The sequence below is a fragment of the Schistocerca piceifrons genome, chromosome 8 (assembly GCF_021461385.2).
Source record: "Schistocerca piceifrons isolate TAMUIC-IGC-003096 chromosome 8, iqSchPice1.1, whole genome shotgun sequence".
Taxonomy (NCBI): domain Eukaryota; kingdom Metazoa; phylum Arthropoda; class Insecta; order Orthoptera; family Acrididae; genus Schistocerca; species Schistocerca piceifrons.
In genome coordinates this window covers 416,044,279-416,063,849 of record NC_060145.1, presented here as the reverse complement: position 1 = coordinate 416,063,849, position 19,571 = coordinate 416,044,279, and the positions used below count along the sequence as shown (strand labels likewise).

The window sequence follows — 19,571 nt, the reverse complement described above, 5'->3', positions numbered from 1 at the left end:
ATTACGAGAATTTTAAAGCTGAATGCTGCAGCTTATTGCACATACTTCTAAAAATAGTGAAGTACATTTAAAAACAAAGATGATGTGACTTACCAAATGAAAGTGCTGGCAGGTCGACAGACACACAAACAAACACAAACATACATACAAAATTCAAGCTTTCGCAACAAACTGTTGCCTCATCAGGAAAGAGGGAAAGACGAAAGGATGTGGGTTTTAAGGGAGAGGGTAAGGAGTCATTCCAATCCCGGAAGCGGAAAGACTTACCTTAGGGGGAAAAAAGGACGGGTATACACTCGCACACACACACATATCCATCCACACATATACAGACACAAGCAGACATATTTAAAGACAAAGAGTTTGGGCAGAGATGTCAGTCGAGGCAGAAGCGCAGAGGCAAAGATGTTGTTGAATGACAGGTGAGGTATGAGTGGCGGCAACTTGAAATTAGCGGAGATTGAGGCCTGGTGGATAACGGGAAGAGAGGATATATTGAAGAGCAAGTTCCCATCTCCGGAGTTCGGATAGGTTGGTGTTAGTGGGAAGTATCCAGACAACCCGGACGGTGTAACAGTGCCAAGATGTGCTGGCCGTGGACCAAGGCATGTTTAGCCACAGGGTGATCCTCATTACCAACAAACACTGTCTGCCTGTGTCCATTCATGCGAATGGACAGTTTGTTGCTGGTCATTCCCACATAGAATGCGTCACAGTGTAGGCAGGTCAGTTGGTAGATCACGTGGGTGCTTTCACACGTGGCTCTGCCTTTGATCATGTACACCTTCCGGGTTACAGGACTGGAGTAGGTGGTGGTGGGAGGGTGCATGGGACAGGTTTTACACCGGGGCGGTTACAAGGGTAGAAGCCAGAGGGTAGGGAAGGTGGTTTGGTGATTTCATAGGGATGAACTAACAGGTTACGAAGGTTAGGTAGACGGCGGAAAGACACTCTTGGTGGAGTGGGGAGGATTTCATGAAGGATGGATCTCATTTCAGGGCAGGATTTGAGGAAGTCGTATCCCTGCTGGAGAGCCACATTCAGAATCTGATCCAGTCCCGTAAAGTATCCTGTCACAAGTGGGGCACTTTTGTGGTTCTTCTGTAGGAGGTTCTGGGTTTGAGAGGATGAGGAAGTGGCTCCGGTTATTTGCTTCTGTACCAGGTTGGGAGGGTAGTTGTGGGATGCGAAAGCTGTTGTCAGGTTGTTGGTGTAATGCTTCAGGGATTCCGGACTGGAGCAGATTCGTTTGCCACGAAGACCTAGGCTGTAGGGAAGGGACCGTTTGATGTGGAATGGGTGGCAGCTGTCGTAATGGAGGTACTGTTGCTTGTTGGTGGGTTTGATGTGGACGGACGTGTGAATCTGGCCATTGGACAGGTGGAGGTCAACATCAAGGAAAGTGGCATGGGATTTGGAGTAGGACCAGGTGAATCTGATGGAACCAAAGGAGTTGAGGTTGGAGAGGAAATTCTGGAGTTCTTCTTCACTGTGAGTCCAGATCATGAAGATGTCATCAATAAATCTGTATCAAACTTTGGGTTGGCAGGCCTGGGTAACCAAGAAGGCTTCCTCTAAGCGACCCATGAATAGGTCGGCGTACGAAGGGGCCATCCTGGTACCCATGGCTGTTCCCTTTAATTGTTGGTATGTCTGGCCTTCAAAAGTGAAGAAGTTGTGGGTCAGGATGAAGCTGGCTAAGGTAATGAGGAAAGAGGTTTTAGGTAGGGTGGCAGGTGATCGGCGTGAAAGGAAGTGCTCCATCGCAGCGAGGAACTGGACGTGCGGGATATTTGTGTATAAGGAAGTGGCATCAATGGTTACAAGGATGGTTTCTGGGGGTAACGGATGGGGTAAGGATTCCAGGCGTCCGAGAAAGTGGTTGGTGTCTTTGATGAAGGATGGGAGACTGCACGTAATGGGTTGAAGGTGTTGATCTACGTAGGCAGAGATACGTTCTGTGGGGGCTTGGTAACCAGCTACAATGGGGCAGCCGGGATGATACTTCCGGATACTTTCCGGGACTGGATCAGATTCTGAATGTGGCTCTCCAGCAGGGATACGACTTCCTCAAATCCTGCCCTGAAATGAGATCCATCCTTCATGAAATCCTCCCCACTCCACCAAGAGTGTCTTTCCGCCGTCTACCTAACCTTCGTAACCTGTTAGTTCATCCCTATGAAATCACCAAACCACCTTCCCTACCCTCTGGCTTCTACCCTTGTAACCGCCCCGGTGTAAAACCTGTCCCATGCACCCTCCCACCACCACCTACTCCAGTCCTGTAACCCGGAAGGTGTACACGATCAAAGGCAGAGCCACGTGTGAAAGCACCCACGTGATCTACCAACTGACCTGCCTACACTGTGACGCATTCTATGTGGGAATGACCAGCAACAAACTGTCCATTCGCATGAATGGACACAGGCAGACAGTGTTTGTTGGTAATGAGGATCACCCTGTGGCTAAACATGCCTTGGTCCACGGCCAGCACATCTTGGCACTGTTACACCGTCCGGGTTGTCTGGATACTTCCCACTAACACCAACCTATCCGAACTCCGGAGATGGGAACTTGCTCTTCAATATATCCTTTCTTCCCGTTATCCACCAGGCCTCAATCTCCGCTAATTTCAAGTTGCCGCCACTCATACCTCACCTGTCATTCAACAACATCTTTGCCTCTGCACTTCTGCCTCGACTGACATCTCTGCCCAAACTCTTTGTCTTTAAATATGTCTGCTTGTGTCTGTATGTGTGGATGGATATGTGTGTGTGTGTGTGTGTGTGTGTGTGTGTGTGTGTGTGTGTGTGTGTGTGCGCAAGTGTATATCCGTCCTTTTTTCCCCCTAAGGTAAGTCTTTCCGCTCCCGGGATTGGAATGACTCCTTACCCTCTCCCTTAAAACCCACATCCTTTCGTCTTTCCCTCTTTCCTGATGAGGCAACAGTTTGTTGCGAAAGCTTGAATTTTGTGTGTATGTTTGTGTTTGTTTGTGTGTCTGTAGACCTGCCAGCACTTTCATTTGGTAAGTCACATCATCTTTGTTTTTAGATATATTTTTCCTACGTGGAATGTTTCCCTCTATTATAACCATATATATATATATATATATATATATATATATATATATATATATATATATATTTGGTCTGTATGTGTGGATGGATATGTGCGTGTGTGCAAGTGTATACCTGTCCTTTTTTCCCCCCTAAGGTAAGTCTTTCCGCTCCCGGGATTGGAATGACTCCTTACCCTCTCCCTTAAAACCCACTTCCTTTCGTCTTCCCCTCTCCTTCCCTCTTTCCTGATGAGGCAACAGTTTGTTGCGAAAGCTTGAATTTTGTGTGTATGTTTGTGTGTCTATCAACCTGCCAGCGCTTTCGTTCGGTAAGTCACCTCATCTTTGTTTTTATATAAAATTTTTCCCACGTGGAATGTTTCCTTCTATTTTTTATATATATTTTTTTTTTTTGCATCTATGTCTTGGGCTGGATGATTAATAAGAGTTTCTTCTTCAAACCAATAACAGGAACACACTAAAACTCCACCACCTGAAAGTGACTGTCTACATGCTGTGTAATATTTTAAAATCCTAAATGTGTGTAACTTAAAGTTACACACAAGTTGGGAATATGTATAAAGAGAGGAAATACAAAGAACTCTTTCAGGTGTCAACTGCAAATAAACACAATTCACTAACAAAAGAAACAATAACAGGGAAATTATGAGCCCATTAAGATACACTACTGGCCATTAAAATTGCTACACCAAGAAGAAATGCAGATGATAAACGGGTATTCATTGGACAAATATATTATACTAGAACTGACATGTGATTAAATTTTCACGCAATTTGGGTGCATAGATCCTGAGAAATCAGTACCCAGAACAACCACCTCTGGCCGTAATAACAACCTTCATACACCTGGGCATTGAGTCAAACAGAGCTTGGATGGTGTGTACAGGTACAGCTGCCCATGCAGCTTCAACACAATATCACAGTTCAGCAAGAGTAGTGACTGCCGTATTGTGACGAGCCAGTTGCTCAGCCACCATTGACCAGACATTTTCAATTGCTGAGAGATCTGGATAATGTGCTGGCCAGGGCAGCAGTCGAACATTTTCTGTATCCAGAAAGGCCCGTACAGGACCTGCAACATGCGGTCGTGCATTATCCTGCTGAAATGTAGGGTTTCGCAGGGATCGAATGAAGGGTAGAGCCACGAGTCATAACACATCTGAAATGTAACGTCCACTGTTCAAAGTGCCGTCAATGCAAACAAGAGGTGACCGAGACCTGTAACCAATGGCACCCCATAACATCAGGTCGGGTGATATGCCAGTATGGCGATGACAAATACACGCTTCCAATGTGTGTTCACCGTGATGTCGCGAAACACAGATGTGACCATCATGATGCTGTAAACAGCACCTGGATTCATCCGAAAAAATGACTTTTTGCCATTCGTGAATCCAGGTTCGCCGTTGAGTACACCATCACAGGCGCTCCTGTCTGTTATGCAGCATCAAGGGTAACCGGAGCCATGTTTTCCGAGCTGATAGTCCATGCTGCTGCAAACGTCATTGAACTGTTCATGCAGATTGTTGTCGTCTTGCAAACTTCCCCATCTGTTGACTCAGGGATCGAGACGTGCCTGCACAATCCGTTACAGCCATGCGGATAAGATGCCTGTTAGCCCGACTGCTAGTGATACGAGGCCATTGAGATCTAGCACGGCGTTCCGTATTACCCTCCCGAACCCACCAATTCCGTATTCTGCTAACAGTCATTGGATCTCGACCAACGCGAGCAGCAATGTTGCGATACGATAAACCCCAATCGCGATAGGCTACAATCCGACCTTTATGAAAGTTGAACAGGATGGTACGCATTTCTCCTCCTTACACGACGCATCACATCAACGTTTCACCAAGCAACGCTGGACAACTTCTGTTTGTGTATGAGAAATCGGTTGGAAACTTTACGCATGTCAGCATGTTGTAGGTGTCGCCACCAGTGCCAACCTTGCGTGAATGCTCTGAAAAGCTAATCATTTGCATATCTCAGCATCTTCTTCCTGTTGGTTAAATTTCGCGTCTGTAGCACATCATCTTCGTGGTGTGGCAATTTTAATGGCTAGTAGTGTACAATACAGTCACTTAACATACACAAAGTAAAACTGAGCTCCACCGAAAAAAATTTTGAGGTTGTTCATGGATAGTTTCTGATTATTATGTTATAAGGAACCCCTGGTCTCTGGTGGCTTATTACAGAGTAATTACATTTTGTTTGATGCCTTACCACCCCTTTACCTTCATATCATATTGCACTGAAAAGACAGGCACAACCGTGCTGGCATTGACAATATGAATTACGCATCATGTTTTGAAACAAAGCTGTTCTATTCACTTGCTGTTGAAAACAGTAATGCTCACTTTACTCTTAACCCTGAAATACTACTCGATTCTTTCTCAGGTTTCTTTTTTCGGCAATGTTAGTTGTATGTCATCAGTGATACAAAGCAGTATGGGTAGATCTATACACCTCACATATGGGTTTACTGAATGCAATGGAAGAATGGCACAACATTTTTATGTTCCACTGTTTCCGCAGGGAAAGCAACCTTATCACAGTACTTTTGCACCTGTACATTAGGCACCCAAAAGAAACTATGTTCTATGTTGTAGATTTTGGTGACTGCATATCACATGCTTTCTCACTGTTTTAAAGGTATTTGGGGTAACAAATTGAGTAAATCATAACTACATTATTATGCTATAAAGAGCCTCAGGAGATCACAGGTCCCATATACCAAAATACTCAAAAAACAGCCCCAGCCCTGAACTACCTACTTAAATTTCTGTTGGTGGAGTTCAGGTTTATCCTATAATAGACTTATTTTTATTTATATCTCAACCAAATAATTTAAAAAGTAAACCATATAACAGATGGAACCCTTACAATACATTATCTACCAAAGCAGGTAATCATTTGCATGAACACTGATCAACACACTCCAGTTGTTGCCCATAAAAATTATGGGTGTGCTGTGATTTTTGTACACAATAAGCGTTCAAAGGATCTCCGAGTGTGCCTTTCCCAATTGTTCCTTCACAATGCAATACTTCCAAGCAGTGACAGTTGGAAATCAGTTGTTCACTCCTTTACTAGTTCGGAGAGCTGCTACAAGGATGTTCCTGCTTTCAGATGGTGCTATGTGACTTTAAGCACATATTATAGGTGTGATCAGTTTCCACACATTTGTTGTTACTGTGTGCTTTCATAGTTGTCTTGATTACAAAAGTTTGTCATAAAATTGGGGACAGTTTGCAGGATGAAGAAATTCTGGGGCTACATGAAGAATCTAGTTCCAAAATTAGCAACAACTGTTTTGAAACTGATGACAGTGTTCCTGAAACAGGTGGTAATCTGGTTTTCTCCTTCATGTTATAAGCAGAAGCCACACAATAAATATTTACTACTTCTAGGGACAGCAGAAGTCACTGTGGCCCAACTGGAATGTGTTAAAAGCAAGAGATGTTGAATTTTGTATGTATTTCTTGAATAACTCAAAACCCAAAAGCTCCATGGAAAACATGTCTCAATTCAAAATTAAACTATATTAAGTTTCCTACAAAAAAGGTCCTATTCCTTTTTTCTCCAGGGTTAATAGTTTGTGTGAGAGAGCACAAACATATTGAAAATCTTGCATGAAGCGTATGCGCTGTAGCTTAGGTTGTTGTTCTTGACCAATTAAAGGTAGTTTATCGACTTGACAGATCACGTGTGTGCCGTATCAAACTGTTCGCCTCAGCTTCCTCTACACTACAGATCATGAACAATACCAATGTTTGAATAATACAGAGAATAAATAACAATGTAAATTACTGTGTTCTGTCTCAGAAACCAGTCGGAATACGGCGTATGTCCACAAGAAGTTTTTTGTTCAGAATTACTAATACTTCCATCCCCTCAAAGCATACCGTATTTACTCGAATCTAAGCCGCACCTGAAAAATGAGACTCGAAATAAAGGAAAAAAAAATTCCCGTATCTAGGCCGCACCTGAAATTTGAGACTCGAAATTCAAGCGGAGAGAAAAGTTTTAGGCCGCACCTTCAAATCGAAACAAAGTTGGTCCATTGTAATATGAGACACAATTTAGGTCGAATGAATGACGATACAGCTACAGTAGTTTGGTTCGAGTCGTAAGCTTAGCAGTTAAGCTTTACCAGGTAGCCATTGCTATGCGTCAGGCGCTCCATCCGTATTTATACGGGTACCCTTCCTTTTTCACGTGCTTCGTCTGGTTTGAATCGATTGCTTATTTTGCTTTGATCTGATACGAGCTGTTTTGTTTGTTATAGGTGTTTACATCACTCTAAGCAAAAAATGCATTACTGTACTGTGTCATGCATTGTTTGTCGCATTCTGATACTGCGTGTTTACGACCTGTCGCCGCTCGCGGCATGGCTTGCTTTTGAGCGCGCTACCGCCGCTTACAATTAAAAAAAAGAGAGAGAGGAATTGTTTAATTAGCGAAACAATGGCACGAGACTGCTATTTGTTGTTACTTACACTGCTGCTTTCTTTGATAATGATCAACAAGAACCAAATAATATACTGCGTATGATAGAACATGTTCTGAACAAGAGTTAGGCGAAAATGTTTCTCCGTCTGAACATCTTTGCGGCCGTTTCTTTAGTACATCAAATTCTGCACAGAAATTAGAGTCATCTTAGAATTAAAAATCTAGTCAGTTGCCGTGCTTCATTTCTGACTGTATCACTATTAGGCATAAGTATAATACGAATATAAACATGACACAATACGTATATTCTTCCGCGTTTGCTGCTGTCTCACTCTAGTTTCGTAGTTTATTAGGCAAACAGGATTTAAATGAGATAGCAGCAAACACGAAAGAATACATGGCAAAATGTTGATATTCGTATTATTCTCATGGTGAAGAGAATACTGCATGTGATTCACATTTCATCAGGTTCCTATTAGCAACCATCTCTTCTCACAGGTAGGAAAAAATTCAGAAAGTAGAGTTGGCCATATTGACAAACATCCCAGTCTTGCCAGTCGGATTTTCGTAGTACACTGAAATTCTGCTACATTCGAAGATGAACAATACGGAATTTGTATTTACTTCGTTGGATAATATATAAAAATGCAGTGGTTGAAACTCGGGGCGGAGAAAAAAAACTCGTCTTCCACCTTTTTTTTTTTAAATTTATTTACTAACGCAGAGGTTCTGGCACCAGTATTTATCTTTGTGCCTACAAAGCATGCCAGTGTCGCTACATATATTCGATGGCAGAAGTTAGTTGTGGCGGCACCTACCAACATTTTTCAGAACTTCCGCTTGCTTTGCACTCGATTCTAAGCTGCAGGCGGCTTTTTGGATTACAAAAACCGAAAAAAAAGTGCGGCTTAGATTCGAGTAAATACGGTATGCTTTCCTCGTGACTATTCCTGTCTTAATAACATAAGATTTATGGTTAAACTAACCTCAAACACAACAACAAAAGCAAGTCGGGCAGCTAGGACATGCCAGAACATTGCTGTTTTTTCATACTTGTTGGGTGACCAAGGAGGCTCACGGAAATCAGGATACCTGAAATTCAAAAACCATGATATATAATAACAATAATATCAGAACAAATGAAACCTAAAAACTAAAATCTATGCATTACAATACCCCTGTTGGAATATCAAGAATATTATGAGGAGGACAGATTGTGACTCATAGTAAAGACTACATACTGACAGGCACAACAAAGAGACTGTCACAATTCAGCTTTTGGTCGAAGCCTTCTTCAGAACAGAAAGGAAACACACACACACACACACACACACACACACACACACACACACACACACACACACACACACACACACACACACACAGATATTCACACAAGCAAGCACAACTCATGCACGCATGACCACCATCTCTGGCTGCTCCAGACAGAATGCAACTGTGTCGGACAGAAGCAGCAATCCAGAGGGGGGCAGGTTATGGATGAAGGGACAGAAGTGAATGCTGGATGATGGAGTGTGCAAAGTTTAGATGGCTGCAAGACAAAACATAACATGCTCAATTTCAATGGCTGCTTCAGAACCCAGGCCATCTGGATCCTCCTCTCCACCACCAGCTTTACTGAACTGCACAGATGAGTGTTGTCCTTATAATATCTTCTCAGCTGCAGAAATTATTCCGTTCTCAATCTACAGTAACCTACTGTCTCCACACCCTCTGCCAAACAGTTTCCACCCCTTCTGTCTCCCCTTCTCTCTCTCTCTCTCTCTCTCTCTCTCTCTCTCTCTCTCTCCTTTTCTGTTCCCAGTTTCGTCTCATCCCTTGTGGTGATGGCATCTTCCAGTGAGATAACTCACCATATTGTACAGCCAGAATGGTGCTACAGAGGTCTGTAAAGCTGATAGTGAACTCACATTGATATTTTGCCCGCTAAATTCACCTGATCTGAACCAAACTGAACACAACTGGGGCACTATATGACATCAACTCCACCTCTACAAATGACCATAACATAAAGGAATTACACGACCTGTGTGTAGGCACCTGGTGCAATATACCTCTCGAAACCTATCAAGGACTTGTTTAACCCTTACCATGCAGAAATGCTGCTATATTTTGTTCCGAAGGTGAACCAATACAATATTAAGCAGGAGTCATAAAGTTTTGGCCCATCAATGTTTATTAGAAGTATCAGTCCAAAAATGCAGTTGTGGCTTGTTTATTCTTGCAGCTATCATAACTCACTGTCACACAAAGAGATGTAACAACAATATGCAGAACTTGGTGCTACTCATATGAGGAGGATCTGAGTATGCTGAACAAACTCATATTTTTCTGACAAATATTCTTTACTGATACAATATTCTCAGGTTTCAAGCTGTGTCAAGGGGTTAAAACTGCCAATGAGCTTTTGGCAAAGATCTCCTTTACCACTGTCAAGTGGCTGACTGACTCCATTAACTGTTGTTGTTGTGGTCTTCAGTCGTGAGACTGGTTTGATGCAGCTCTCCAAGCTACTCTATCCTGTGCAAGATCCTTCATCTCCCAGTACCTACTGCAACCCACATCCTTCTGAATCTGCTTAGTGTATTCATCTCTTGGTCTCCCTCTATGATTTTTACCCTCCACGCTGCCCTCCAATACCTAACTGGTGATCCCTTGATGCCTCAGAACATGTCCTACCAACTGATCCCTTCTTCTAGTCAAGTTGTACCACAAACTTCTCTTCTCCCCAATCCTATTCAATACTTCCTCATTAGTTATGTGTTCTACCCATCTAATCTGCAGCATTCTTCTGTAGCACCACATTTCGAAAGCTTCTATTCTCTTCTTGTCCAAACTATTTATCGTCCCTGTTTCACTTCCATACATGGCTACACTCCATACAAATACTTTCAGAAACGACTTCCTGACACTTAAATCAATACTCGATGTTAACAAATTTCTCTTCTTCAGAAACGCTTTCCTTGCCATTGCCAGTCTACATTTTATATCCTCTATACTTCGACCATCATCAGTTATTTTGCTCCCCAAATAGCAAAACAGCTTTACTACTTTAAGTGTCTCATTTCCTAATCTAATTCCCTCAGCATCACCTGACTTAATTCGACTACATTCCCTGATCCTCGTTTTGCTTTTGTTGATTTTCATCTTATATCCTCCTTTCAAGACACTGTCCATTCCGTTCAACTGCTCTTCCAAGTCCTTTGCTGTCTCTGACTGAATTACAATGTCATCAGCGAACCTAAAAGTTTTTATTTCTTCTCCATGGATTTTAATACCTACTCCGAATTTATCTTTTGTTTCCTTCACTGCTTGCTCAATATAGAGATGAATAACATCGGGGAGAGGCTACAACCCTGTCTCACTCCGTTCCCAACCACTGCTTCCCTTTGATGTCCGACGACTCTTATAACTGCAGTCTGGTTTCTGTACAAATTGTAAAGAGCTTTTCGCTCCCTGTATTTTACTCCTGCCACCTTCAGAATTTGGAAGAGAGTATTCCAGTCAACATTGTCAAAAGCTTTCTCTAAGTCTACAAATGCTAGAAACGTAGGTTTGCCTTTCCTTAATCTTTCTTCTAAGATAAGTCGTAGGGTCAGTATTGCCTCACGTGTTCCAACATTTCTACGGAATCCAAACCGATCTTCCCCGAGGTTGGCTTCTACCAGTTTTTCCATTTGTCTGTAAAGAATTCGCGTTAGTATTCTGCATCTGTGACTTATTAAACTGATAGTTCGGTAATTTTCACTTCTGCCAACACCTGCTTTCTTTGGGATTGGAATTATTATATTCTTCTTGAAGTCTGAGGGTATTTCGCCTGTCTCATACATCTTGCTCACCAGATGGTAGAGTTTAGTCAGGGCTGGCTCTCCCAAGGCCGTCAGTAGTTCTAATGGAATGTTGTCTCCTCCCGCAGCCTTGTTTCGACTGAGGTCTTTCAGTGCTCTGTCAAACTCTTCACGCAGTATTGTATCTCCTATTTCATCTTGATCTACATCCTCTTCCATTTCCATAATATTGTCCTCAAGTACATCGCCCTTGTATAGACCCTCTATATACTCCTTCCACCTTTCTGCTTTCCCTTCTTTGCTTAGAACTGGGTTTCCATCTGAGCTCTTGATATTCATATAAGTGGTTCTCTTTTCTCCAAAGGTCTCTCTAATTATCCTGTAGGCAGTATCTCCTGTAGGCAGTATCTATCTTATCCCTAGTGAGATAAGCCTCTACATCCTTACGTTTGTCCTCTAGCCATCCCTGCTTAGCCATTTTGCACTTCCTGTCGATCTCATTTTTGAGACGTTTGTATTCCTTTTTGCCTGCTTCATGTACTGCATTTTTATATTTTCTCCTTTCATCAATTAAATTCAATATTTCTTCTGTTACCCAAGGATTTCTACTAGCCCTCTTGTTTTTACCTACTTGATCCTCTGCTGCCTTCACTACTTCATCCCTCAAAGCTACCCATTCTTCTTATGCTGTATTTTTTCCCCCCATTCTTGTCAATTGTTCCCTTATGCTCTCCCTGAAACTCTGTAAAACCTCTGGTTTAGTCAGTTTATCCAGGTCCCATCTCCTTAAAATTCCCACCTTTTTGCCGTTTCTTCAGTTTTAATCTACAGTTCATAACCAATAGATTGTGGTCAGAGTCCACATCTGCCCCTGGAAATGTCTTACAATTTAAAACCTGGTTCCTAAATCTCTGCCTTACCATTATATAATCTATCTGAAACCTGTCAGTATCTCCAGGCTTCTTCCATGTATACAATCTTCTTTTATGATTCTTGAACCAAGTGTTAGCTATGGCTAAGTTGTTCTCTGTGCAAAATTCAACCAGACGGCTTCCTCTTTCGTTTCTTACCCCCAATCCATATTCACCTACTACATTTCCTTCTCTCACTTTCCCTACTGACGAATTCAGTCACCCATGACTATTAAATTTTCGTCTCCCTTCACTATCTGAATAATTTCTTTTATTTCATTATACATTTCTTCTAACCATTAACTATCTGAATAATTTCTTTTACCTCTTCATACATTTCTTCAAACTCCTCTTCATCAGAGAAGCTAGTTGGCAAATAAACTTGTACTACTGTGGTGGGTGTGTGCTTCATGTCTGTCTACAATAATGCACTCACTATGCTGTTCATAGTAGCTTTGTCCGCATTCCTTTTTTATATTATTAATTGTTAAACCTACTCGTTCATTGCCCCTATTTGATTTTGTGCTTATAACCCTGTATTCACTTGACCAGAAGTCCTGTTCCTCCTGTTACCAAACTTCACTAATCACCACTATATCTAACTTTAACCTATCCAGTTCACTTTCTAAATTTTCTAAGCTACTTGCCCAATTAAGGGATCTAACATTCCACACTCCAATTGATAGATTGCCAGTTCTGTTTATCCTGATAATGACATCCTCCTAAGTAGTCCCTGCCTGGAGATCCGAATGGGGGACTATTTTACTCAAGAAGAGCCATAAAATAGAGTTGCATGCTCCCATGAAAAATTACAGCTGTAGTTTCCCCTTGCTTTCAGATGTTCATGTTACCAGTACGGCAAGTCCGCTTTGGATGATGTTACAAGACCAGATCAATCAATCAAACTGTGCTTATCTAAGGGCAACGCCATCAGTTATGTCATTGGTGCTCAGTGTCGCACCTTATATGGTAATGTTTTGGTGGCATGGCCATGATGTCTGCTTCAACTCCGGAATCACAAGATCCCAAGCCCAATTCAGTTGCAATTAACCATCTTTACAGAGGATGTTGTTAGATGTTTTGACCTCTGTTGCTTCGTTTATTACACTAACCCAGAAGCTGTTGGTTCTTTCAATAATAGAAGTCTTATCAAATGCAATTCAGTGTCCATTTTCTTGTGCATGTCCCACTATAGCTGATTTTTCGGGATAGTGTAGGTGGAAACACTTGTGTTTTATTCGGCACTGTTCAATAGTGAGGACAGTCTGACTGACATACCTTAAACTGCCATGGGACCCAACATCCACAATAGTGAGGAAGACTTCGGAGCTCCTCAGTCAGTCATTGCCGGAAGAGATTGTTATTAAGAACCTCCTCCCTCAGGCACCCAGACCACCCGCGTTCTACAGTATGCCAAAGGTACATAAGACGGATACACTTTGAAGGCCTGTATTGAACACCATCAGATTGCTATCCAATAGACTTGCAAAGCATTTGGCCACCCTCCTCGTGTCACACATTGGACACTGTGCACATCATATCAGGAATACAGCAGATGTCATCGATCAAATTAAACATCTATGCTTTGGTGAAAAAGATACTATGGTTAGTTTTGATGTGGTTTCCCTATTCACATGTGTGCCCATCACAGACTCGGTAGACTTGCTGGTCAGACTCTTTGATGACACAATCATGAATTTATTTAAACATAACCTGATGACATTATATTTTTTACATGGTGGAGATATTTCTACCAGATGAGAGGTATTGCGACGGAGAGCCCATTAGCTCCAGCTGTAGCCAACCTCCTTATCGGGCATTTCAAGGACACCACCATGGACATGGCTCCTGTAAAGCCTAGTTGTTTTTATCACTATGTTGACAATATCTACCGTCATATGGCCTCATGGAAATGAAAAGCTGGAAGAGTTCCTGGAACACATCAACAACACCCATGACCACATAAAATTCATGATGGAAGGGAAGAATGCTTCCTTGCCATTCCTGGATGACGTCATCGACTGCAGACCCAATGGGTGTCATGGTCACAACATTTACCACATGCCCATCCACACAGATTAGTATCTGCACACCATCAGCTACCACTACACAGAAAACAAACGGTCTGTTTCGAGTATCTTGGACCATCAAGCTGAAACCGTCTCAGGTGCTGAAAACCAATTGAGGGAATTGAGCCACTAATGTAAAGTTTTCCAAGAAAATTGTTACAACAACAAACACATTTTACAAGCAGTTTCATCCAAGCCATGAAAGCAGAAGGCCTTCGGAAGGGATACAAAGAAGATAGTATTTTTACCACTTTGTGATTCAATAACAAAGAAGATTAGCCAGCTCTTGAAGAGACATAAAAATCAACAGAGTCTTTGTGTCCCCAGCAAATATCTGGCAACTAATGAAGCCTGTGAAAGACAACGTAGACCTCAGAACACATGGAATACACAACATATCATGTGGGTGTGGGCAGTCTTATGTTGGTCAGACTGTTCACACTATAGAACAGCGCCACATGAAACATGAAAGGTGTTTTTCTGCTTGTGTTATCCCGAAAAATCAGCTGTAGCAGAACATGTAGTGGACAATAGACACCAAATTACTTTTGATAATACTTCTATTACTAAATGGAGCAATGGCTTTTAGAACAGCATAATAAACAAAGCAACAGAGATCAAAAAAATCAGACAACACTCTCAGTAACAAGGGCGGATTGCAGCTGAGTACAGCCCTCCTCTGTACCATTGACCTTGCCATTAGTGGGGAGGCTTGCGTGCCTCAGCGATACAGATAATTGTACCATACATGCAATCACAACGGAGGAGTACCTGTTGAGAGGCCACACACACATGTGGTTCCTGCAGAGGAGATGCAGCCTTTTCAGTAGCTGCAGGGGCAACAGTCTTGGATGACTGACTGATCTGGCCTTTTAACATAAATCAAAATGGCCTTGCTGGTCTGGTACCACAAATGTCTGAAAGCAAGGGGAAACTACCGCCGTAATTTTTCACAGGTGCATGCAGCTATAATTTATGGTTAAATGATGATGGGATCCTCCCGGGTAAAATATTCTTCAGGTAAAATAGTCTCCCATTCGGATCTTTTTTTTTTTTTTGTTTGTGGTTTTAGGGCGCAAAACGTCTATGGTCATTAGCGCCCAGCCCGTGACGTAGGAAACAGGAAAAAAACGAAATTTAAAACCAGCAGCGATGGGAACAAAGTCATAAAATTTGAGAAACTAAAGGCAGAGGGAATGCATAAAAATCCACTATAGAAAGGGGTTGGTTGTCCCCAAAAAAGCTTCAAATGACTGACGTCACTTCACTGTCACTAATAAACTGGAGAACGCGGTCGGCTGAGCGCGTGTCATCTGCTAAAATCGACGATAGATCAGGCGATAGCTGTAGACGGGAGCGTAACGGATTAAAATAGGGGCATTCAATTAAAAGGTGTCTGACCGTCCACAGCTGAGAGCAGTGGGGACAGAGTGAGGGAGGATCACCGCTTAAAAGATGTCGATGGCTAAAAAGACAGTGCCCTATCCGGAGTCTAGCTAAAATTATCTCCTCCCGACGACGCGTTCGGGAGGAAGAGGTCCAAGCGCAAGGAAGGGCTTTCACTTCCCGCAATTTATTATGGGGAAGTGTTGACCAATGCGCATGCCATAAATGAGCAACTTGGCGACATAAACCGCTCCGTAGATTGGTAATGGGAAGCGACTGAATAGCTGGCCGAGGAAGAGAGACTGCAGCCTTGGCCGCTATATCGGCCGCCTCATTCCCACAGATACCAGCGTGTCCCGGGAGCCAGAGGAACGCCACCGAGATGCCCCCCAGGTGGAGCAAGCGCAGACAGTCCTGAATCCGGTGGACCAGAGGGTGCACAGGGTAAAGAGCTTGGAGACTTAGGAGAGAGCTGAGAGAATCTGAGCAGATTACGTACTGTATCCGCTGATGGCGGCGAATGTAGTGGACAGCCTGGAGAACAGCGTAAAGCTCCGCAGTATAAACAGAACACTGGTCGGGAAGCCGAAAGTGATTTGGGGTGTCGCCAACAATATAGGCACTCCCTACACCTAACGATGTTTTCGAGCCGTCGGTGTAAATAAATGTGGCGTCCGTCATTTGTGCACATAGAGCAGCAAATGCCCGACGGTAACCAAGTGTAGGGGTACCATCCTTGGGAAATTGACATAGGTCTCGGAGCAAGTCGATCCGGGGACGGAGCCAAGGCGGTGCTGTACCCCAAGTTGTCAAGAAGGTTTTAGGAAAGCGGAAGGAAAGAGAATGGAGCAGTTGACGGAAGCGGACTCCTGGGGGTAGTAGGGAGGAGGAGCGGCCTGCATACCCTACATCAAAGGAGGCGTCGAAAAAAAGGTCATGGGCTGGATTAGCAGGCATGGAAGACAGATGGCTAGCATAACGACTCAGAAGGACTGCCCGCCGATTGGACAGCGGAGGTTCAGCAGTCTCAGCATAAAGGCTTTCCACAGGGCTGGTGTAAAAAGCTCCAGACACTAAACGTAATCCACGGTGGTGGATAGAGTCGAGACGCCGAAGAATAGACGGCCGAGCAGAGGAGTAGACTATGCTTCCATAATCCAATTTCGAGCGCACTAAGGCGCGATAGAGGCGGAGAAGGACCACTTGGTCCGCTCCCCAGGAGGTACCATTCAGGACACGGAGGGTGTTAAGGGAACGCAGACAGCGAGCCGAAAGACAGGAAACGTGGGAGGACCAGCACAGTTTTCTGTCAAACATAAGACCCAAGAATTTAGCGACGTCGGAAAACGGAAGGTTGACAGGACCTAGATGTAAGGAGGGCGGAAGAAACTCCTTACGTCGCCAAAAATTAACACAAACGGTCTTACTGGGTGAGAAACGGAAGCCGGTTTCGATGCTCCACGAGTGGAGGCGATCGAGACATCCTTGAAGACGTCTTTCAAGAAGGCTGGTCCGTTGAGAGCTGTAGTAGATCGCAAAATCGTCCACAAAGAGGGAGCCCGCGACATCAGGAAGGAGACAATCCATAATTGGATTAATGGCGATGGCAAACAGTACAACACTCAGCACGGAGCCCTGGGGTACCCCGTTTTCTTGGGAGAAAGTACGGGAGAGAGTAGTGTTCACCCGCACCCTAAATGTGCGCTCTGCCATAAATTCGCGAAGAAAAAGGGGCAGCCAGCCCCGAAAGCCCCAAGAGAACAGTGTGCGGAGGATGCCTGTCCTCCAACAGGTATCGTATGCTCTCTCCAGATCAAAAAATATTGCTACCGTTTGGCGTTTCCGGAGAAAATTGTTCATGATAAAAGTGGAGAGAGCAACAAGATGGTCAACTGCAGAACGATGCTTTCGGAATCCGCATTGGGCTGGTGTTAAAAGACTGCGGGATTCCAGCCACCAAGCTAAACGGTAATTCACCATACGCTCCAAAACCTTACAGACACTACTCGTGAGAGAAATGGGGCGATAACTAGAGGGGAGATGTTTGTCCTTTCCAGGTTTCGGAACGGGAACGACAATGGCTTCCCGCCATCGCCTGGGAAAGGTACTGTCGGTCCAAACGCGATTATAAAGGCGAAGGAGGTAACGCAGACTATGGGTTGATAAATGCAGCAACATTTGGATATGGATACCATCCGGTCCTGGGGCGGAGGAGCGAGAAGAAGAGAGGGCATGTTGGAGTTCCCGCATGGAGAAAACAGTATTGTAGCTTTCGTGATTTTGAGAGGAGAAAGCAAGATGTCGCACTTCCGCTGCACGTTTCTTCGGGAGAAACGCTGGCGGGTAATTTGAAGAGCTCGAAATCTCAGCAAAGTGCTGACCCAATGAGTTAGAAATTGCGACGGGGTCCACTAAGGTATCATGCGCGACAGTGAGCCCAGAGACCGGGGAGAAACTAGGCACGCCTGAGAACCGTCGAAGCCAATTCCAAACTTCCGAGGAGGGAGTGAAGGTGTTAAATGAGCTAATAAAGAATTTCCAGCTTGCCTTCTTGATATCGCGGATGACGCGACGGCATCGCGCACGGAGCTGCTTATATCGGATACAGTTGGCCAAAGTTGGATGGTGACGGAAAATGCGAAGAGCACGTCGCCGCTCACGTATTGCGTCACGGCATGCCTCGTTCCACCAAGGAACTGGGGGGCGCCGGGGCAATTCGGAGGTGCGTGGTATTGAACGTTCCGCAGCTGTGAGAATAACGTCGGTAACATGTGTGACCTCATCATCGACGCTGGGAAAGCGACGGTCATCGAATGTCGCTAGAGACGAAAAAAGTGTCCAATCGGCTTGGGCAAACTTCCAGCGTCGCGAGCGCATATATGGCAGGTGAGGCTGCAGTCTAAGAACACATGGAAAGTGGTCACTCGAGTGAGTATCACCAAGGGCGAACCATTCGAAGCGCTGAGCTAGCGGAACAGTACCGACCGCAAGGTCTAAATGAGATAAATTTAACGTGGAGGCAGACAAAAATGTGGGGACCCCAGTGTTGAGGCAGACTAGATCCGCTTGGTGGAAGACGTCTAGCAATAGCGAGCCACGTGGACAAGGATGCGGAGATCCCCAAAGCGGGTGGTGGGCATTGAAGTCCCCAACCAGCAAATAGGGGGGTGGAAGCTGATCAAGAAGATGAAGGAGATCAGCTCGTGCCATTGGTGTGGACGATGGAATGTATACCGTACATAGAGAGAACGTGTATCCAGAAAGGGAAAGACGGACGGCGACAGCTTGGAAGGAACTGTTTAAGGGGATTGGGTGATAATGGAGAGTATCATGGAGCAGAATCATGAGTCCTCCATGGGCTGGAGTGCCTTCAACAGAGGGGAGGTCATATCGGACGGACTGAAAATGAGGGAGAACAAAGCGGTCATGGGGACGCAGCTTTGTTTCCTGAAGACAGAAGATGACCGGCGAGTAGGATCGTAAGAGGATCGACAATTCATCCCGATTGGCTCGAATGCCGCGGATATTCCAGTGGATAATGGACATAGGGTGAACAGAAAATGGAGGAACGTGACCAAGGGTGCTGTCAACTCAACGACTGCTCAGAGCTTGCGACCGACAGCATGGAATGGCATTCAGTCGAAGGCAGAAGATCCTGATCCATAGGTTGATCAGGAGCAGCTCCTGCCACCAGCGATCGGCCGGTTGGCCGGCCACCAGCAGTGCGCCTCGGCGACACAGAAGACGGCCGAGGACGATTTCCGCCAGGTGGTGCTGTAGATGGGACACGCCTTGGCGGAGAAGGAGAGGAACTGTGTTTCTTCGTAGCCTTCTTGGAAGTATGATGTTTAGATGAAGGAGGA

General features: G+C 44.3%; 1 protein-coding gene across 4 annotated transcripts in view; it reads right to left on the bottom strand.

Annotated features, from left to right (window-relative positions):
* The window catches only part of LOC124711854 (anoctamin-1-like), a 138,858-nt gene that overhangs the window by 10,325 nt on the left and 108,962 nt on the right, over positions 1-19,571 (bottom strand). For all 4 annotated transcript variants that reach the window (XR_007005535.1, XM_047242081.1, XM_047242082.1 and 1 more), the window contains one exon: positions 8,520-8,625. Coding sequence is in view for 3 of the 4 variants with exons in the window: in XM_047242081.1 (XP_047098037.1) it covers positions 8,520-8,625 (106 nt within the window). In the remaining variant the exon portion in view is untranslated. The remainder of the gene's footprint in view (positions 1-8,519; positions 8,626-19,571) is intronic.